This window comes from Cololabis saira, chromosome 19 (assembly GCF_033807715.1).
Source record: "Cololabis saira isolate AMF1-May2022 chromosome 19, fColSai1.1, whole genome shotgun sequence".
Classification (NCBI taxonomy): domain Eukaryota; kingdom Metazoa; phylum Chordata; class Actinopteri; order Beloniformes; family Belonidae; genus Cololabis; species Cololabis saira.
This window is the reverse complement of record NC_084605.1, coordinates 3,167,721-3,190,342: the sequence shown is the minus strand read 5'-3', so window position 1 is coordinate 3,190,342 and position 22,622 is coordinate 3,167,721. Positions and strand designations below refer to the sequence as shown.

At 39.0% G+C, this 22,622-nt stretch overlaps 2 protein-coding genes across 2 annotated transcripts; both read left to right on the top strand.

The window, feature by feature from the left end:
- The first annotated feature begins 6,636 nt into the window (after nucleotides 1-6,636).
- Nucleotides 6,637-8,770, top strand: LOC133419228 (nuclear factor 7, ovary-like). The gene has a single exon (XM_061708271.1). It carries the CDS (start codon nucleotides 6,767-6,769, stop codon nucleotides 8,186-8,188), a length of 1,422 nt encoding a protein of 473 aa, XP_061564255.1. The 5' UTR covers nucleotides 6,637-6,766; the 3' UTR covers nucleotides 8,189-8,770.
- Nucleotides 8,771-13,854: 5,084 nt separating this feature from the next.
- On the top strand, nucleotides 13,855-15,402 carry LOC133419741 (nuclear factor 7, ovary-like). Its single transcript, XM_061709146.1, has one exon. The coding sequence runs from the start codon at nucleotides 13,981-13,983 to the stop codon at nucleotides 15,400-15,402; it is 1,422 nt and encodes a 473-aa protein (XP_061565130.1). The 5' UTR covers nucleotides 13,855-13,980.
- Nucleotides 15,403-22,622: the final 7,220 nt, after the last annotated feature.

Below are 22,622 nucleotides of genomic sequence, written 5' to 3'. Positions count from 1 at the left end.
AAACTACAACAAAGTTATAAAATAACACAAAATAGCTGTCGTCAAACACAGATAGTCGTATTCTTTTTTGATTCAAAGGAAAAAAATATGACAATGGTGCTAAAAAGAGAGGAAAAAAAAGAAAACCCACCTAACTTAACAATTATCATGATATTTCTTCATCAAACTGGGTTTTATTATTCTTTTAAATGTAATGTTTGATTTGCATTCTTTGGCTTCTGTATCCAGATTGTTCCATAAACTGATACCTTTTACAGAAACACAACGTTCCATTAATTTGGTCCTGAATTTTGTTTTTTAAAGATCTCTGTTCCTTTTAAGTTATACTTATTTTCTCTTTTTTCAAAATTTTTCCACTTCTGAGTGATATTTCTTTCTGCAAAAATGGTTAATCTCAGAAAGAATAAAGTAAAGACCGGTTCCAAGGTAGCACCAACTCTTTGCTGGTCTGCTGAATGTCCATCATGCTTTCTGGATTGATCTGCAGTAATGTTTGCTTTTCTTAAACCCTTGCTGATGTCTTTCCCTCCTAGGCTGAGTGCTTCAGGACAACAAACTGGAAAAACATTTGCTTTTATAGAAGTACAAGCTTGTTAAGTCCCGTGGAAGTGGTTGGTTGGGCCGTTGTTAATGTTGCCTACTTTATTTTCCTATTTTTGTCTTTATCTTTGGTTAAAAGAAGCGTGAACTTGCATTTCCACGACTGCAACTGCTTCCTAAACTTCACACAATCCTGTTTATTCAGTTAAAGTCAGTCCTTGATTTTCCCCGGACCGCCCGGACCCAGAGGAAGTTGTGAGGCGACCTTGTCTCCGGTTACTCCGGTTACTCCGGTTACTCCGGTGATTTTAACGTTTGCACTTATGTTTCTGAGATACACGTAAATACATTTATTAGGTTTAAAGAAAATATTGTAAATAAATATAAAACACTATAACTATAAAGTATATTATCAAAAACATTCTAGAATGTGAAACGTCAATTTTATATTTTGTCTTATTTATTTTTTTGTCTTCTTTATGCATTGTTTGTTTTCATGGATTTATGCTAATGTTTCAGATTTAAGTCGATCAGAATCGGAATCAGAATCAGCTTTATTGGACAAGTTTGAACATTTGCTCGACAGGGAATTTGACTCCAGTTATTTCGCTCACTGTACCCAGATTTAAAAATAGCAAACAGTTAATAAACAAATGTGGCACTTATTAACATATATACAATTAAAAAACTGAAAGGTGCAGCAGTATGAGGTAGACAAGATAAAAAGGGTGTAAACTACGGCTTCAGCTACACCTTTTCGGCAAAAGCAATGTTTATTTGCCTTTTTTCATTTTTTGTTTTGTAAAAATGGCTTAACTTGTACAAGGCTTAAGACCGAAATAAAGACTATCCATTCATTCATTCATTCATTCATTCATTCATTCATTCATTCATTCATTCATTCATTCATTCATTCATTCATTGACATTCTGTACATTTTATTCATTTGTGTAAGCAGCAGACAAAACTAAAAAATGTGTTGTTGGTGTCAAAGACAACAAACTGGCAAAACATTTGCTTTTATAGGTACAAACTTGTTAAGTCCCGTGGAAGTGGTTGGTTGGGAACGTTGTTAATGTTGCCTACTTTATTTTCCTATTTTTGTCTTTATCTTTGGTTAAAAGAAGCATCAACTTGCATTTCCACGACTGCAACTGCTTCCTAAACTTCACACAATCGTGTTTATTCAGTTAAAGTCAGTCCTTGATTTTCCCCGGACCGCCCGGACCCAGAGGAAGTTGTGAGGCGACCTTGTCTCCAGTTACTCCGGTTACTCCGGTTACTCCGGTTACTCCGGTGAGTTTAAAGTCTCTGAGATACACCACATAAAATCATTTATTAAGTTAGTTAGTTCATCTTTATTTCGGTAAATTATAAGCATGAAAATCAATAAGCAAGATAATAAACATTTACAGGTTTTTCTTTGGTCAACATGATGATTATTTTGACCCAAAAGGTCTGGGCTTAAAACATAAAGATGATCTTGCCTTTTAACATAATAGAATATGCAAAAAGAACAAATGAAGTATCATGAGGCTACACAAAATAATGATAATAATAATAATAATAATAATAATAATAATAATAATAATAATAATAATAATAATAACTGTAATAATAGTAATAATAATGATAATATAATAATAATGATAGCTCTGAAAACAGAAAGTGAAAAGATGCTAAGGAAACCGACAAAACCAATTTAAGTTGTCATTTCATCTCAAGCACGTGTATTGTGTCTATACATCAAATCCTACATACTATACATTCAATTCAGTTTTATTGATATAGCGTCTAATACAACAGATGTTGTCTCTAGACGCTTTCCAGAGATCCAGAACATGAACATAAACATAAATATTATTATAAATATAAATATAATCCCCCGAGCAGTTATTACATAAACAATGGCAGGTAAAAACTCCCATAGTGGGAAAAAGCCTTAAGCCAAACAGTGGCAGGAAAAACTCCCCTTTAGGAGGGAAGAAACCTGGACCAGGACCTGGATCATAAGGGGGGACCCTCCTGCCGAAGGCCGAGAGTGGGGGAGTCGGGGACGTCAGCAGCACATAGCAGACATCCACGTAGGCAGGTGGAAGCAGCAACAGGATGACCGGGGATGGGGGGGGGGCCGGGACCGCAGGCCAGAACGCAGCTCCCGAGGCTCCGGCCTGCAAACATGCACAAAAAAGAGAAAAGGGGGGGCCAGCACAAGAAACTACAGGAACGATGGACAAAACGATAGCTATGAGATATTTATAAAAATGGTAATGGAGAAGAGAGGAAGGGAAAGGGAGAGGAGAAGAAGGATGAGAGGCACTGCCCAGTGGATCATGTCGGTGCCCCCTGCAGCATAAGCCTATAGCAGCATATCTACCGCGAAGCTATATTTGAAACTAACTATTATAGTCTTGTTCTATAGCTGACAACTATGACTACTGACTCTAACACACTAGAGTTTACACTACCTAGAGATTTACCAACACCAGCTAGAGGTTTACTAAACACTAACTATAGGCTTTACTAAACAGAAAGGTTTTAAGTTTAGTTTTAAAGGTGGAGGTGGTGTCAGCCTCCTTAACCCAGATTGGAAGTTGGTTCCATAGTAATGGTGCCTGATAGCAGAACGCCCGCCCTCCAAATCTACATTTAGATACTCTAGGAACTACGAGTAAACCTGCACTCTGAGGGCCCGATTTACTAAAGGTTTGCGTGTGTAAAAACCTGTGCAAACTTGACAGCACCCGCAAACCAAGGTGCCAGCTGATCTACTAACAGCGTGCAAAGAATAGCGTGCGCAAAATAACACACGCAATCCATTTAGTACTTTTGCCCTGATGAATAATCAATATGGGGCGTACCCTGCAGAACGCGCTAAATACTGGGAGGGGAAAATGCAAAAATGTCCATTTACCACCTGCAATGAGATTTACCAAGCCTGAAAGTTTTTGCGCGTATTGTGATTGCGTCTGTATTTAATACGTTCGAAAGGAAGGTGCTAATCTCCACATGCAAAAGGAGAAATATTTTATTTGAATGTTAAATCGAGTATTATTCAGCAAAAGGTTGCCACAGGAGGCATCTTCATTTTTTTTATTTGTGATAATAAATAAATCACGTGTTTTACATGGAGAAAAAAGTGTTTCTTATTGTGCGCCAATGACGTGATCTACTAGTTTGCATTATTCGTTTTGGAATACTCAATTTAGATATATACTGCATGGGATTTGGACTCAGAATAATGGCTATAATTGCCACGGCATGCCACGGTCAGCTGGAGACAATTGTCTCGAGCTGACCGGAGCATCAAGACTGGAGAGATGATTAAAAATGATGTCCGAGCTGTCATGTTAGTCTATGTCCAAAATAACACTGAAAAGCTTGTCTGATTACGCTTTTAGTTGTCATCCATCCATTCAATACACGTAACTGACATTGATGTATTCACAGTGATTCATTATCAGCTGTAAATACTTGTGTACAGCCATTATCCTGAGTCCAAATCCCATGCAGTATATATCTAAATTGAGTATTCCAAAACGAATAATGCAAACTACAGATCACGTCATTGGCTCCCCAGGATACAGCTTTGCCACCGAGGTAGCAAAGCGCTCTCTGCTCTGTGCGCTCTGTTCGCTCTGTGCGTTGTTCTGAACACTTCTCTTCTCTTCTTGCCATATGATGGTCCCGTCTGTCACACATTTACTGTCAGTGTTTGCTATATAATATATAATATTTGCCATATACTGTGGACATCTGAATAAAAACTTAACTCATAAATAGATTGAATCAAAGCGCTCTCCAGCTCTGTGTCTGATGTCTTTTTCTCCTCAGATCATGCCGAGCACCGCCGGGTCACGTAAACCCGACCAATTAAATATTAAAATCAAATTCAGTCCTGTGGCCCGTTTTTCTATTTCGTATTTTTGATCTGTGCCTAAAATTGAAATATGAAAAACCAGACGTTTTTTCCGTTTTTTGTGTTACCAACTGCATTTATTCTATCGCAGGTTTTCTCCGATATTGCGTTTCTTTTGGTAATGTTTAAATTTATTTGCTGTAGTTCATGAATGTGTTTATTTGCCTCTTCCACTAATATCTCTAACTCCAACTCGTCAAATTTCATTTTGCGCTTGTGACTTGTGACTGTGCATTCCATCCACTCTCCATGGCGCAAAGTTTGCGCTCGCAAACCTTAAGACACGCAACACCTCATTTAAATACTGCTGTTTGCACCTGTTATCAATTGCGCACGCAATCTTAGTTGATCACCCGCAACCACGCAACAACAGCACGCGCAAACTTTTTCAGTGCACACGCAATTTAGTACTCTTTATTTAGGATCTTAGTAAATCGGGCCCTGAGAGCGGAGAGCTCTGCCAGGAACATAAGGCACTATCAGGTCTTGTAAATACTGCGGAGCTGACCCTTTTTGGGCTTTATATGCAAGTAATAAAATTTTAAAATTGGATTCTGAATTTTACAGGTAGCCAGTGGAGCGACGCTAACACACGTGGTCTCTCCTGCTGATTCCTGTCAGCACTCGTGCTGCTGCATTTTAGAACAGCTGGAGCCTATTCAGCAAATTACTTGGACATCCTGCTAATAACACATTACAGTAATCTAGTCTAGAAGATACAAACGCATGAACTAGTTTTTCTGCATCACTCTGCGAGAGGATTTTCCTAATTTTTGCAATATTACGGAGATGGAAAAACGCTATTTTACAAACCTGATTAACATATGGTTTAAACAACAAATCCTGATTGAAAACAACACCAAGGTTTCTCACAGAGTCACTGGAAGCCATCGCAACACCATCTAATCCCTTCCTAAGATGCTCTGGACCAAGAATGATAACCTCTGTTTTATCTGAATTTAGAAGCAGAAATTTCTGGACATCCAGTCCTTGATGTCCCTAAGACATGCCTGAAGTTTAACTAACGGTTCGGTTTCATCCGGCTTCATAGACAAATAGAGCTGGGTATCATCAGTATAACAATGAAAATGTATGCCGTGATTCTGGATTATACTTCCCAACGGCTGCATGTATAAACTGAACAAGATTGGCCCTAGCACTGAACCCTGCGGAACACCATAACAGACCCTCGACTGTTCTGACGAAACCTCATGTACATGAACAAACTGGAACCTGTCAGATAGATATGATTTAAACCAACGTAGAGCTGTCCCTTTAATCCCAACAACATGCTCTAATCTGTGAAGTAAAATGCCATGATCTACAGTGTCAAAAGCAGCGCTGAGGTCCAGTAGAACCAGTATGGACACTAATTCCTTATCTGAGGCCATAAGAAGGTCATTCGTAACTCGAACCAGTGCTGTCTCTGTGCTATGATGCATTCTGAACCCTGACTGAAAGACTTCAAACAGATAATTTCTATACTAATAGTCACATAACTGGCTTGAAACTGCCTTTTCCAGAATTTTAGATACAAATGGAAGGTTGGAAATTGGCCTATAATTAGCTAAGGTGTCTGGGTCAAGAGAAGGTTTTTTAAGTAAAGGTTTAATTACTGCGACTTTGAAAACCTGTGGTACATATCCTAAGTTTAGGGATAGGTTGATTTGGTCTAGTATTGTTGTACCAATAATAGGAAGAAAAAAAATAAGTAAAAAGTTCAAGTAAGTGACATTGGAAAGCCACTTACAGACCTGTTGTTGTGTTTCAATCAGCTGTGTGATTGCAGCAGATTACAAATATCTCGTCTTGTAAGACGGGTTGTAGTGAGTTGTGATGACCCTAAAAACTCTTACCTAAAACCTGTTTTTGGGATTATACAGAAAACATTTAATTACATGATTAAATTGTTGTATGTTATGTTTGAATCAGTGAAGTTTTTCTAAGCTTTTAGATTTATGCAAAACGTACAAAGTGGCAATTATTTTGTTAATTGTTTTCTTTTTAAAAAGGAAAACAACAATACAAAGATACAAAAAAGTACATTCAAGTCACTTGATTGTATTTCTTAATAACAAGTCAAACTGCGCCCCCTGCTGATAAGAACATGTAAATCTATCTGTTGACGTCAGTAAATTTAGTAGGTGAAACGGAAAGGTCATTCTTGTGACTGAACGGAGCTGAGACGCCATTTCAGGTGGAGGTTATGAACTAAATACCTGAAATAAAAGGACTTAAATCTGTGATTCAGAGGGACATTTAACTGGTGAGTCTACCGATTGAAGGATACTTCAAAGATTTGAAGAAATGGATGAAAAAACTCTTAAAGATTATCTGAGCTGCCACGTTTGTTTAGAGACTTTCAAAGATCCGGTGTCTCTGAGCTGCAGCCACAACTTCTGTTCAAGCTGCCTGAAAGAGTTCTGGGAACAAGCTAAAAATAGAAACTGTCCCATCTGTAAAAGAAAATCTTCTAAAGATCTTATTGTGAACTTTTCACTGAAGGGACTTGCCGACTCTTTTGCTGGAAGACAGACAGGTGGATCGTCTGAGACTGAAAAAGAGGAAAAGAGGGAGGAGGAAGTTTGTAAGAAACACCCAGGAACAACTCCACTGTTCTGTAGAGACGAACAGAGAGCTGTGTGTTCTGTCTGTGAGTTTTCTCTGCACCAGAACCACAAAGTGGTTCCTGTAGAAGAAGCAGTCGGTGAGCTGAAGGAGCTGCTGAAATCTGACTTAAAGTCTCTGCAGGACAAGAGGAACAAATACCAACAAGTGGAGGAAACATATGATGATCTGGTTCAACACTCGGAGAAGCAGCTGCTGTCCACAGAAAAGCAGATCAGAGCAGAGTTCAACAAACTCCAGCAGTTCCTGAAGGAGGAAGAGGAGTCCAGACTGGCAGCTCTGAGGGAGGAAGAGGAGCAGAAGGGGAGGAGGATCAGCGGGGAGAGGAAGAGGATCCAGGAGCAGATCTCCTCTCTGTCAGACAGCATCTCTGCTGTTGAAGAAGAGCTGCAGAAAGACAACATGTCGTTCCTCAGCAGGTATAAACCCACCCGGGACAGAGCCAGAGAGCAGAGCTCAGTGTCAGATCCACGGCTGCTCTCAGGAACTCTGGTAGACGAGGCCAAACACCTGGGAAACCTGGCCTTCAGAGTCTGGGAGAAGATGGGGGACCAGGTCCACTTCAGCCCGGTGGTTCTGGACCCAAACACTGCACACCGCTGTCTCTATCTGTCTGCTGATCTGACCAGTGTGAGACATGGAGATACAAACCAGCAGCTTCCTGATAATCCAGAGAGAAACATCAAGTATGCCAATGTGTTTGGTTGTGAGGGTTTGACCTCAGGGAAACACAGCTGGGAGGTGGAGGTGGGAGATCATCCTGTCTGGATTATTGGTTTGGTTAAAGACTCAGTTGACAGGAAGAACAAGACATTGGCTTCACCTGAATATGGAATCTGGTGTTTGACGTATGGTGATGGAAAATACAACAATGGTGTTAGTGAGACCATCACGGTGGAGACGAGTCTCCGGAAGATCAGAGTGCAGCTGGACTATGACGGGGGGAAGGTTTCCTTCTACAACACTGAACACATGACACACATCTACACTCACAAATACACTTTCACTGAGAAACTCTTCCCTTATTTCAATGTTGGAAAGTGTGGTGATGCAAAAACTTCTGAGATCAGAATCTGTCAGACAAAGAAAGGATTAACCTGAGATAAAGAAAATATATGTATGTGTCTTTAATGTTTTGATGGAATAACTTTTCCAAGAGCAGGATTATTTTAAGTAAAAAGTTCACATGTGCAAACAAACAAATCTCAAAACGTTGAAAATACGACACATTTAAATATTATTGTAAAACATTCCGCGTATTTGTTCAGCGTTGAATAAGATACCAAAATATAAAAGTTTATAAAGTTGTGATTCATTTTATCCAAGTTTGTATTCATGTTATAAATGTGCTGGAATTACTGGGACGAGATTTGATGTTTTACTTTCAAACTTTACTGTTTAAATAAATGTTGTAACCAGTTAGAAATATGACATAAAAATCCACCATGTTCCTAAATGTGAGAGCTATTTTTAATCAACCTGATGATTTTATGACATTCGAAGAGTAAAAGTCAAATAAAATCGGTATTAAAGAACATATTTCTGTGTAAATGTAAGTGTTCAAAAGTCAGAGTTTATAAGTCGCTCCTCAAGTTTCAGTCCAAAGATCAGAGTTTTTAAACAAACTGCAACTAAAAAATACTAAAACATGAAAAACTGTTTAAACGTCTAAAAACACAGCTGATTCTCATGTGAGCAAATGTTTCAAAATTGTTGCTTCATATCTTTTTAAACCGTTAAATGTATCATGTATGTTTATTTTATCATTCTTAACTGTGGTTCATAAAACCTTCATATGTGAAACATTGATTTTGTTTAAGTTTCTTTCAATCAAACATCTGTATTAACCTGGTAAACAAACATGATCATGATTTATTTTAATTTTTTGATATCCTGATATAATAAACTGCATGTAATTTCTTTTTGGGGAAAATAAAATATGAATGAAGTGAACTGACTTTGGTTTAATGAGTCTGTAAAAACAGGGAGACAGAGGTTTCTATTTAAATCAGCGGTTTTCAAAAAAATATTTCCAATTCCCCAAGGGGGGCCTGACTGAAACAGTTTGAAACCACTGGCTTGAAGCTCCTGAGAGGTTCCTGGTTCTGGGTGAACCGAGGGGGAATCACCACTAGAGGGAGTTTGAAGCCAGTTCCTGCTGCTGCTGCTGCTGCTGCTGGGAGGATGGTAATGTTAATGATAATGTTAATGTTAATGTTAATGATAATATAATATAATATAATATAACATAACATAACATAACATAACATAACATAACATAATATAATAATAATAGTAATACTAATTATACTACCACTAATAATAAGATTAGATTGTTCTTTATTTCTCCCTCAATGGGGAACTTCATTAATGATAATAAACAGAAAATTTTAATTTTGAATAAAATAAAACAAAGGAAAGTAAAATTGGAAAAAAACAACAAATTACAAATTATGCAATTTAAAAAAAACACTTTCCAATAAACGTAATTAAAAAAAAAAAAAAAAAATACAACAAAGTTATAAAATAACACAAAATAGCTGTCGTCAAACACAGATAGTCGTATTCTTTTTTGATTCAAAGGAAAAAAATATGACAATGGTGCTAAAAAGAGAGAAAGAGAAAAAAAAGAAAACCCACCTAACTTAACAATTATCGTGATATTTCTTCATCAAACTGGCTTTTATTATTATTTTATTATATATAATAATAATAGTAATATTAATTATACTACTAATAATAATAAGATTAGTGTTCTTTATTTCTCCCTCAATGGGGAAATTCATTAATGATAATAAACAGAATCATTTTAATAAAATAAAACAAAGTAAAATTGGAAAAAACAAAAACAAATTACGCAATTAAAAAAAACACTTTTCAATAAACGTAATAAAAAAAAATACAACAGTTATAAAATAACACAAAATAGCTGTCGTCAAACACAGATAGTCGTATTCTTTTTTGATTCAAAGGAAAAAAATATGACAATGGTGCTAAAAAGAGAGAGAGAATAAAAAAAGAAAACACACCTAATTTAAAAATTATCATATTTCTTTTAAATGTAATGTTTGATTTACATTCTTTGGCTTCTGTATCCAGATTGTTCCATAAACTAAAACCTTTTACAGAAACACAACGTTCCATTAATTTGGTCCTGAATTTTGTTTTTTTAAAGATCTCTGTACCTTTTAAGTTATACTTATTTTCTCTTTTTTCATATTTTTTCCACTTGTGAGTAAATTTCTTTCTGCAAAAATGGTTAATCTCAGAAAGAATAACCGTAAAGACCGGTTCCAAGGTAGCACCAACTCTTTGCTGGTCTGCTGAATGTCCATCATGCTTTCTGGATTGATCTGCAGTAATGTTTGCTTTTCTTAAGCCCTTGCTGATGTCTTTCCCTCCTAGGCTGAGTGCTTCAGGACAACAAACTGGCAAAACATTTGCTTTTATAGAAGTACAAACTTGTTAAGTCCCGTGGAAGTGGTTGGTTGGGAACGTTGTTAATGTTGCCTACTTTATTTTCCTATTTTTGTCTTTATCTTTGGTTAAAAGAAGCGTGAACTTGCATTTCCACGACTGCAACTGCTTTCTAAACTTCACAATCGTGTTTATTCAGTTAAAGTCAGGACTTGATTTTCCCCGGACCGCCCGGACCCAGAGGAAGTTGTGAGGCGAACGTGTCTCCGGTTACTACGGTTACTCCGGTTACTCCGGTTACTCCGGTGATTTTAAAGTCTCTGAGATACACCAAATAAAATCATTTATTAAGTTAGTTAGTTAATCTTTATTTCGGTCAAGTATAAGCATGAAAATCCATAAGCAAGATAATAAACATTTACAGGTTTTTCTTTGGTCAACATGGTGATTATTTTGACAGAAAAGGTCTGGGCTTAAAACATAAAGATTATCTTGCCTTTTAACATAATAGAATATACAAAAAGAACAAATGAAGTATCATGAGGCTACACAAAATAATAATAATAATAATAATAATAATAATAATAATAATAATAACTGTAATAATAGTAATAATAATAATAACTGTAATAATAGTAATAATAATGATAATATAATAATAATGATAGCTCTGAAAACAGAAAGTGAAAAGATGCTAAGGAAACCGACAAAACCAATTTAAGTTGTCATTTCATCTCATGCATGTGTATTGTGTCTATACATCAAATCCTACATACTATACATTCAATTCAATTTTATTTATATAGCGTCTAATACAACAGATGTTGTCTCTAGACGCTTTCCAGAGATCCAGAACATGAACATAAACATAAATATAATTATAAATATAAATATAAATATAAATATAAATATAAATATAATATAAATATATTTATAAATACAAATATAGGGCGTCAGCAGCACACAGCAGACATCCACGTAGGCAGGTGGAAGCAGCAACGGGATGACCAGGGATGGGGGGGGCGGGAACACAGGCCAGAAAGCAGCTCCCGAGGCTCCGGCCTGCAAACATGCACAAAAAAGAGAAAAGGGGGGGCCGGCACAAGAAACTACAGGAGCGATGGACAAAACGATAGCTATGAGACATTTATAAAAATGGAAATGGAAAAGAGAGGAAGGGAAAGGAAGAGGAGAAGAAGGGTGAGAGGCACCGCCCAGCGCATCATGTCGGTCCCCCCTGCAGCATAGGCCTATAGCAGCATATCTACCACCAAGCTATATTTGAGACTAACTATTATAGTCTTGTTCTATAGCTGCAACTATGACTACTGACTCTAACACACTAAAGTTTACACTACCTAGAGATTTACCAACACCAGCTAGAGGTTTATTAAACACTAACTATAGGCTTTACTAAACAGAAAGGTTTTAAGTTTAGTTTTAAAGGTGGAGGTGGTGTCAGCCTCCTTAACCCAGATTGGAAGTTGGTTCCATAGTAATGGTGCCTGATAGCAGAACGCCCGCCCCCTCCAAATCTACATTTAGATACTCTAGGAACTACGAGTAAACCTGCACTCTGAGAGCGGAGAGCTCTGCCAGGAACATAAGGCACTATCAGGTCTTGTAAATACTGCGGAGCTGAACCGTTTTGACCTTTATATGCAAGTAATAACATTTTAAATTGGATTCTGAATTTTCCAGGTAGCCAGTGGAGCGACGCTAACACTGGAGAGACGTGGTCTCTCCTGCTGATTCCTGTCAGTACTCGTGCTGCTGCATTTTGGATCAGCTGGAGCCTATTCAGCAAATTACTTGGACATCCTGCAAACAACACATTACAGTAATCTAGTCTAGAAGATACAAACGCATGAACTAGTTTTTCTGCATCACTCTGCAAGACGATTTTCCTAATTTTTGCAATATTACGGAGATGGAAAAACGCTATTTTACAAACCTGATTAACATATGGTTTAAACGACAAATCCTGATCGAAAACAACTCCAAGGTTTCTCACAGTTGCACTGGAAGCCATCGCAACACCATCTAATCCCTTCCTAAGATGCTCGGGACCAAGAATGATAACCTCTGTTTTATCTGAATTTAGAAGCAAGAAATTTCTGGACATCCAGTCCTTGATGTCCCTAAGACATGCCTGAAGTTTAACTAACGGTTCTGTTTCATCCGGCTTCATAGACAAATAGAGCTGCGTATCATCAGCATAACAATGAAAGTGTATGCCGTGATTCTGGATTATACTTCCCAATGGCTGCATGCATAAACTGAACAAGATTGGCCCTAGCACTGAACCCTGCGGAACACCATAACAGACCCTTGACTGTTCTGAAGAAACCTCATGTACATGAACAAACTGGAACCTGTCAGATAGATATGATTTAAACCAACGTAGAGCTGTCCCTTTTATCCCAACAACATGCTCTAACCTGTGCAGTAAAATGCTGATCTACAGTGTCAAAAGCAGCACTGAGGTCCAGTAGAACCAGTATGGAAACTAATCCCTTATCTGAGGCCATAAGGAGGTCATTCGTAACTCGAACCAGTGCTGTCTCTGTGCTATGATGCATTCTGAACCCTGACTGAAAGACTTCAAAGAGATCATTTCTATACAAATAGTCACATAACTGGCTTGAAACTGCCATTTCCATAATTTTAGATACAAATGGAAGGTTGGAAATTGGTCTATAATTAGCTAAGGTGTCTGGGTCAAGAGAAGGTTTTTTAAGTAAAGGTTTAATTACTGCCACTTTGAAAACCTGTGGTACATATCCTAAGTTTAGGGATAGGTTGATTTGGTCTAGTATTGTCGTACCAATAAGAGGAAAAAAAAAAGTAAAAAGTACAAGTAAGTGACATTGGAAAGCCACTTACAGATCTGTTGTTGTGTTTCAATCAACTGTGTGATTGCGGCAGATTACAAATATCTCATCTTGTAAGACGGGTTGTGATGACCCTAAAAACGACCAGGACGGCAGGCCAGAACGCAGCTCCCGAGGCTCCGGCCTGCAAACATGCATACAGGTGATGATTATACAGAGAAAATGTAATTACATGATTAAATTGTTGTATGTTATGTTTGAATCAGTTAAGTTTTTCTAAGCTTTTAGATTTATGCAAAACGTACAGAGTGGCAATTATTTTGTTAATTGTTTTCTTTTTAAAAAGGAAAACAACAATACAAAGATACAAAAAAGTACATTCAAGTCACTTGATTGTATTTCTTAATAACAAGTCAAACTCCACTCCCTGCTGATAAGAACATGTAAATCTACCTGTTGACGTCAGTAAATTTAATAGGTGAAACTCAAAGTTCATTCTTGTGACTGAACGGAGCTGAGACGCCATTTCAGGGTGGAGGTTATGAACTAAAAACCTGAAATAAAAGGACTTAAATCTGTGATTCAGAGGGACGTTTAACTGGTGAGTTTACCAATTGAAGAATACTTCAAAGATTTGAAGAAATGGATGAAAAAACTCTTAAAGATTTCCTGAGCTGCCACGTTTGTTTAGAGACGTTGAAAAATTCAGTGTCTCTGAGCTGCAGCCACAACTTCTGTTCAAGCTGCCTGAAAGAGTTCTGGGAAGAAGCTAAAAACAGAAACTGTCCCATCTGTAAAAGAAAATCTTCTAAGGACATTTTTGCGAACTTTTCACTGAAGGGACTTGCAGATTCTTTTGCTGGAAAACAGACAGGTGGACCGTCTGAGACTGAAAAAGAAGAAAAGAGGGAGGAGGAAGTTTGTAAGAAACATCCAGGAACAACTCCACTGTTCTGTATAGATGAACAGAGAACTGTGTGTTCTGTCTGTGAGTTTTCTCTGCACCAGAACCACAAAGTGGTTCCTGTAGAAGAAGCAGTTGGTGAGCTGAAGGAGCAGCTGAAATCTGACTTAAAGTCCCTGCAGGACAAGAGGAACAAATACAAACAAGTGGAGGAAACATATAAAGATGTGGTTCAACACTCGGAGAAGCAGCTGCTGTCCACAGAGAAGCAGATCAGAGCAGAGTTCAACAAACTCCAGCAGTTCCTGAAGGAGGAAGAGGAGTCCAGACTGGCAGCTCTGAGGGAGGAAGAGGAGCAGAAGGGGAGGAGAATCAGCGGGGAGAGGAAGAGGATCCAGGAGCAGATCTCCTCTCTGTCAGACAGCATCTCTGCTGTTGAAGAAGAGCTGCAGAAAGACAACATGACGTTCCTCAGCAGGTATAAACCCACCCGGGACAGAGCCAGAGAGCAGAGCTCAGTGTCAGATCCACGGCTGCTCTCAGGAACTCTGGTAGACGAGGCCAAACACCTGGGAAACCTGGCCTTCAGAGTCTGGGAGAAGATGGGGGACCAGGTCCACTTCAGCCCGCTGGTTCTGGACCCAAACACTGCAAACCACGATCTCCATCTCTCTGCTGATCTGACCAGTGTGAGACGTGGAGATACAGAGCAGCAGCTTCCTGATAATCCAGAGAGAAACATCTACGGATTCAGTGTGTTTGGTTCTGAGGGTTTGACCTCAGGGAAACACAGCTGGGAGGTGGAGGTGGGAGATCATCCTGTCTGGGCTGTTGGTTTGGTTAAAGACTCAGTTGACAGGAAGGGAGAGGTGTTTGCTTCACCTAAATATGGAATCTGGTGTTTGTTTCATCGTGAAGGAAAATACACCAATGGTGATAATAAGATCGTCATGGTGAAGACGAGTCTCCGGAGGATCAGAGTCCAGCTGGACTATGACGGGGGGACGGTTTCCTTCTACAACGCTGAAGACATGAAACACATCTACACTCACAGTCACACTTTCACTGAGAAACTCTTCCCTTATTTCTATGTTGGAAAGTGTGGTGATGGAAAAACTTCTGAGATCAAAATCTGTCAGACAAAGAAAAGATTAACCTGAGATAAAGAAAATATATTCATGTGTCTTTAATGTTTTGATGGAATAACTTTTCCAAGAGCAGGATTATTTTAAGTAAAAAGTTCACATGTGCAAACAAACGAATCTCAAAACGTTGAAAATACGACACATTTAAATATTATTGTAAAACATTCAGCGTATTTGTTCAGCGTGGAATAAGATACCAAAATATAAAAGTTTATAAAGTTGTGATTCATTTTATCTAAGTTTGTATTCATGTTATAAATGTGCTGGAATCACTGGGACGAGATTTGATGTTTTACTTTCAAACTTTACTGTTTAAATAAATGTTGTAACCAGTTAGAAATATGACATAAAAATCCACCATGTTCCTAAATCTGAGAGCTATTTTTAATCAACCTGATGATTTTATAACATTCGAAGAGTAAAAGTCAAATAAAATCGGTATTAAAGAACATATTTCTGTGTAAATGTAAGTGTTCAAAAGTCAGAGTTTATAAGTCGCTCCTCAAGTTTCAGTCCAAAGATCAGAGTTTTTAAACAAACTGCAACTAAAAGATACTAAAACATGAAAAACTGTTTAAACGTCTAAAAACACAGCTGGTTCTCATGTGAGCAAATGTTTCATAATTGTTGCTTCATATCTTTTTAAACCGTTAAATGTATCATGTATGTTTATTTTATCATTCTTAACTGTGGTTCATAAAACCTTCATATGTGAAACATTGATTTTGTTTAAGTTTCTTTCAATCAAACATCTGTATTAACCTGGTAAACAAACATGATCATGATTTATTTTAATTATTTGATATCCTGATATAATAAACTGCATGTAATTTCTTTTTGGGGAAAATAAAATATGAATGAAGTGAAGTGACTTTGGTTTAATGAGTCTGTTAAAACAGGGAGACACAGGTTTCTATTTAAATCAGCGGTTTTCAAAAAAATATTTCCAATTCCCCAAGGGGGGCCTGACTGAAACAGTTTGAAACCACTGGCTTGAAGCTCCTGAGAGGTTCCTGGTTCTGGGTGAACCGAGGGGGAATCACCACTAGAGGGAGTTTGAAGCCAGTTCCTGCTGCTGCGAGAAGGTCCTCGCTGCAGCACCGCGGAAGGGGGCGGGGCGTCGGACATCACAGGGGCGGGGCGTCGGACATCACAGGGGCGGGGCGTCGGACATCACAGGGGCGGGGCGTAGGACATCACAGGGGATGGATGGATTGTTTTTTAAATGTTTTTTAAATGTTAAAACATTTTAAAAACTCTGTGGAAAGTGTGTGGGGAGCTTTTGGGCGGAAAAGTTGCAACTGAACCTAGTACCCCTCGCTGCAGCACCGCGGAAGGGGGCGGGGCGTCGGACATCACAGGGGCGGGGCGTCGGACATCACAGGGGCGGGGCGTCGGACATCACAGGGGCGGGGCGTGATATCAAAATGACACAGCACCATCTGGTGACCATTTCCAAGAATTACAAATGCAAATTTATATTCAAAGTCATCATTATACAGATGAATCTCCGAAAATAAGAATACCGTGCAAAAGTTAATTTGTTTCAGTAATTAAACTCAAAAGGTGACACTATACTCATAATATGCAAAGATAGATATTGTATAAGATTATAAAACCTACTTGTAATATAATTATGTTTAATATTACATAATTATAATAAAAATATATAGATTGTCATTGGGTATTGAGTGTGATGAGTAGGCTAGCACTAAAAATCATTGGTAGTAAGGATTCCATATATACAAATTACATTTTTTCAACAAACAAAAGAGGGACAAGGACAACAAAAGCAGGTGTTTTGTGTTAATGTGTTTATTCATTCAGCGAGTCAGCAGTGAGGAGACGCTGCCCAGAGAGTTGGAAAACTCAAGAGATGACTCCATTTATACCAGTGGCTCACAGTGAATTCAGTAGCAGGACTTCAGTTCAGTTGCAACTTTTCCGCCCAAAAGCTCCCCACACACCTTCCACAGAGTTTTTAAAATGTTTTAACATTTAAAAAACATTTAAAAAACCATCCATCCATCCCCTGTGATGTCCGACGCCCCGCCCCCTTCCGCGGTGCTGCAGCGAGGGGTACTAGGCTGCTGCTGCTGCTGGGAGGACGTTAATGTTAATGATAATGTTAAAGGTATTGTGACATCATTTTTAACATGCTTTTAACACTATTAAAAGTCTTGGGCAACATCCCTCAAATGTGTCTAAAAGGGTGTAACAAGAAAAACTTCACTCTAGTACTCCATTCCTGGCTTTTTATTACAGTGTTTTTTTGCGCCGTGAAAAATGCTTCCTTTCCCCCCTTTCCTGTCAATCATTGCTCCGCTCCTCCTCCAAACCTCCTCCTCCTCCAGCCATACGCTCACAGCGGCGTCGGAGCGACAGGCGAAGCATGCACGGAAAAGCAGGAGGGCGAACCACAGCAAACAATCATAAAAATAAAGGCATGCAAGCAGCACTGTCCCCTTATCTTAAGTCCAGTCAGTGGCCGCGGGTCTTCTTAGCAGTTTTCCTCCGGTGATTAGAACAAAAGAGGCATGTTAAGCCTCATTTATGGTTCCGCGTTAAATCGACGCAGAGCCTACGCCGTAGGGTTCAGCGTATGGTGCGCGTCGCCGCGTAACCCTACGCCGTAGGCTCTGCGTCGGTGTAACGCGGAACCATAAATCAGCCTTTATGGTGCGCTGGAGAGGAGAGGAGACGAGAAGGGTATGGCTGCAGACCCGGAGGCAGCAGATCTGAGCAGCAGATCTGAACCGCAGTTCTAGACGTCACAGAGCCCCCTACTGGATTACTTTATAACTGCAACTAAATCAACAGTTCAGATCGAGACGTCTCGTTTTTTTCCGGCAGCGTGCTCTTTTCTCCTTTTCTCAAGATGGATGACGACCGGAGTGTGAGTATTACCGTGAATCACATTTTTTGTGTATTCTTTTCAAGATATATTGGCACTTAATTGATCTGCAAAAGTGATTTAATCAATCAGTGAAATGCCTAACATGATCCACAAACTATATTGTTAAGTTAAATTTGACATTTGACTGTGGATTTCCCCATTGTGGGACAATTGAAGGAATATCTTAACTTATCTTTTTATTCATATTATACATTATGTGTGTTTATATAACTATTCACATTTATATCACTATATAGCCTATATTTAGATATTTTGTGGACAGAAATTTAGTTAATCCAGTGCATAAGATGAAAATGTATATTTGTCCGTTATTAGGTTTTGGCCCAGTTTTGTCTGTAAAACAGTGTAAAAATATTAACTTGGACTAATTGAACACTCTTTTTTAGGTACACATAACAATCCAGAAAGGAAGGGCCTTGTATGCTGTTTGTATGGGCCTTGTAATGCTGTTAATGTCAATATAATGAATTTGCTATGCTCCAGAATCTTAAGTATTTCAGTGTTGATTGTGATTTGTATTGAGTGTTTTTTCAGCTGTTTTTTTTCTCTGCAGATCTCCTTAATGTGGGATGTGACTGCACCTGCACTGAATATATATTATATACTGTACATTTCATCAAGATGAGACAATTGTTTACCCCAAGTTATATTGTTAAATAAATGTTATATTGTTCTGTTTGGGAATTTTGGACTTAATACTACCATACTTACCATTTCAGTATATCAAAGTGTTTTTATTTCTTTATTTCTTTTTTTAACAATTACTACAACAAAAGTGAGGACTTGACACCCAAATACACTATGTTGTAGTGGGTTTGATCAATGCTGTTCAAGTTTTGGGGGTAATATATCCCACTAAACGCCATATCTTAGTCCTCTCTGTCAGTGGCAAGACAGTTGTCATCTTCTCTGTCCCAGTCTCTTTTCATATTCACGCAATTGCAACACCTTTATAATTCTGTGCATATAACAGTCCTGCAGAGACATGGTAAAATACCAATCCTCAATCACGACATTATCTATGATGTTTATGGTTGCTCAGTGTTTAAATATATATTTATTGTCATTAGGCTAAAAACAAGTAAAGACTAATTTTTTTTATATTGCCTCATTCATGATTTAAAGAAATAATTTAAAATTTCACCTTAATTTGATAACAGTCTTAACTGCACCTACTGGTGCTGCCTATGATCTAAATCTCTTGCCACAAAAAAAAGAGCCTACCAGCAAAGACCTATGCTCTACAAATGACATCTGAAATAGTGCTGAATGAGCTACGAATCCCTGCCGTTTACCCTGGAAGTAAGTTCTTTAATTATAAGCTCCATCCTCATTATCAATTAAATCTTCATATATTGAGATTCATTATCAATTAAATCTTCATATTTAAGCTCCATGCCTCATTATCAATTAAATCTTCATATATTTATTAAGGTGGAACGCTGGTTTAGTTGCAGTGCAGTTCTACTAGTTGCAGTTCTACAGTCATCCAGTAGGGGGCTCTGTGACGTCTAGAACTGCGGTTCAGATCTGCTGCGCTCAGATCTGCTGCCTCCGGGTCTGCAGCCGTATACTATTGGAGGAGACAGGGAGCTGGGTGGAGGGGGCGGTGATTTAGCGGATCGTTACGTCACGGCCCGCCACCAAACCAGGTGCGCCGTTTTTGCACAGTTATGCGGAAAATCCCAGAAAGCACACAATACACTGAATGTTAAAAGTTCGTTGTTTTTTGGGTGTAATTGATGTCAAGACACCCAACAAAACACAAAAAATCAAGAAAAATTTGTTTTTCATGTCACAATCCCTATTCTGCCCTCGCTATGTTCTGAATAACTAGACAGATAGTCAACAGCCAGATAATAACGATGAAGAATCCAAGAGTTGCGTTGAGGATAGTGTTTTGTTTTGCTTTCCTCAGTTTTATTTCTTAATTCTTCTATTACAATCTTTTCTGTAAAACTGAAACGACAAAGGAAAAATAAACATTACAAAATGTAGTAATGTGTTACTGTTTACAACAATAAAATCTGTTTCACAGTCAAAAACATGAATAAATCAAACATGTAAATTCTATGGCATAGCGCCACTGCCCCCTATTGGACAAACGGAAAATAGCGTCGGCAGGACGACAGGTAAATTACCGCAACTTCTGCTCATAAACAAAACTCAGTTCCAAATGTAATAAACTGCATTACCAAAGGTAAACAAATAAATAACACAAATAACTAAATGCTTGGCGAGAAAAAACACTTACAGACAAAGATTTCACCAGCGCTGTTATGAAGCAGACCCGTTAGACTCGTTAGTTAGACTTCTTAACTGTCAGCTGTTGCCGTTATTTTGGTCCGTCAGTTAAACGGGTCCGGCTAGGAACTAAAACAAACGCCAGAGGGCGGAACACTCCTCGCCTGGTATATTATCATACCACAATAAACATCTCAGTTACTTAAATGCTAATCAACCAAACTGTCAGATTAAACATATCTGCATAGCATACAATCAATCAATCAATATGTAAAAACATTTCTGTTACTCATCAAAATGTCTAACACTTTATGAGCTCTTAGACATAAGAAACACTAGCTCTGAGATGGGCCTGATGAAGGTTTTTGTTGTTCCTTGTCTCACAACTTTAACTTCAACCTTGCGGACCTTGTTGTCTTTGCTAGGGAATGTTTTCACCACAAGTCCAATTGGCCAGTCGTTCCTTTTAACCTGACCGTCCTTCATCAGAACCACATCATCCACTTGAATGTTTGGCTTGTCGTCAGTCCATTTGTGACGTTTCTGGAGTGTCACCAGATACTCCTGTCTCCATCTTTTCCAGAAGCTCTCTGCCAGAGACTGCACTTGTTTCCATTGAATTTTGTGAAGATCTTTTTGATCAAAGTCGCCTGGAGGAGCTGTAACAGGAATTATCTTTTGAGTGAGAATCATTGCAGGTGTCAATATTGTGGGATTGTCTGGGTCAGTTGACACTGGGGTCAACGGCCTGGCATTTAGAATGGCCATGACTTCTGCCATCAGTGTTACCAGCACTTCGTGTGTGAGTCGGTTGGTGTCAGGTCGTAGCAACATCCCATCCAGAATACGACGTGCTACTCCTATCAGTCTTTCCCAACATCCTCCCATGTGGGATGAATGAGGGGCGTTGAAGGACCAGGTGCAGCCCTGGTTGTCAAGGTAACTTGACAGCTCTGGGTCGCTGGTGTTGATTTTTAATTCTTTGCATGCTCCAATAAAGTTCGTGCCTCTGTCAGAGCGAAGCTGTTTTGAAGGCCCACGAATTGCAAAGAATCTCCGTAAAGCATTTATAAAACTTGAAGTGGACATGGACTCTAACACTTCAATGTGTGTTGCTCTTGTGCTCAAACATGTGAATAGCACTGCCCATCGCTTACTTTCAGCACTACCTCCACGAGTGCGACGAGTGACAATGCTCCATGGCCCGAAGACATCTAGTCCGACGTGGGAAAAAGGGGGTTCTGAGGAGAGCCTGTCAGCTGGTAACGGTGCCATTTTCTGCTCTGTTAACCTCCCTCTCAGTTTTTTGCAGGTCACACAGTTAAAGAGGATACTAGACACCAGCCGTTTTCCTCCTACGATCCACACTCCTGCTGACCGGACGGCGCCTTCAGTAAGGTGACGACCTTGATGGAAGATGTCTTCATGGTAATGTCTCACTATGAGAGTGGTGATGTGGTGGGTTTTCGGCAGAATGACAGGGTGTTTCTCATCTCTTGGCAGATCAGCGTAGGTGAGGCGGCCTCCTATCCGAAGGAGTCCATCCTCGTCGATGAAAGGATTTAACTTTCTCAGCTGACTCTTTTTCGAGATCTGAATCCCATCTCTCAAACAGTTTAGCTCTTCTTCATAGGATTCTCGTTGGACACAACGAATTACGACTGTTTTGGCTTGCCACCGTGCATCAACAGCATCCTTTCTGAGAGTCTTAGTGAATGTTCTTGTCACATGAATCAGTTTTGTAATAGCTTGTAACAGTCTCTTCCAACTAGAAAATCTTTCAAAGCGTGCTGAGCTGAACTGACCTTCTGTGGCTTTGGTGCAGTTGACAGCAACTTGAGGCCTCACCTCAACATCCAGGTCTGGCTCGACGAGATCAAAGCTGCTGTTTTGAAGAGACTCACCGCTGTTTTTCAGGAATCTGGGACCCGAGAACCAGTTGGAGTTTCTGAGGCTCTCTACTGATGTGGGTCTGGTGGCGTGATCCGCTGGGTTCTGTTCAGTGGCAACATACTGCCACTGTTGAGGATTGCTTGATTTCCTGATGCGGTTGACTCGGTTGGCAACATACACG

What these genes read in the sequence shown, in the direction of transcription:
- LOC133419741 (XM_061709146.1), top strand. Translation starts at nt 13,981, where the DNA reads ATGGATGAAAAAACTCTTAAAGATTTCCTGAGCTGCCACGTTTGTTTA.
- LOC133419228 (XM_061708271.1), top strand. Translation starts at nt 6,767, where the DNA reads ATGGATGAAAAAACTCTTAAAGATTATCTGAGCTGCCACGTTTGTTTA.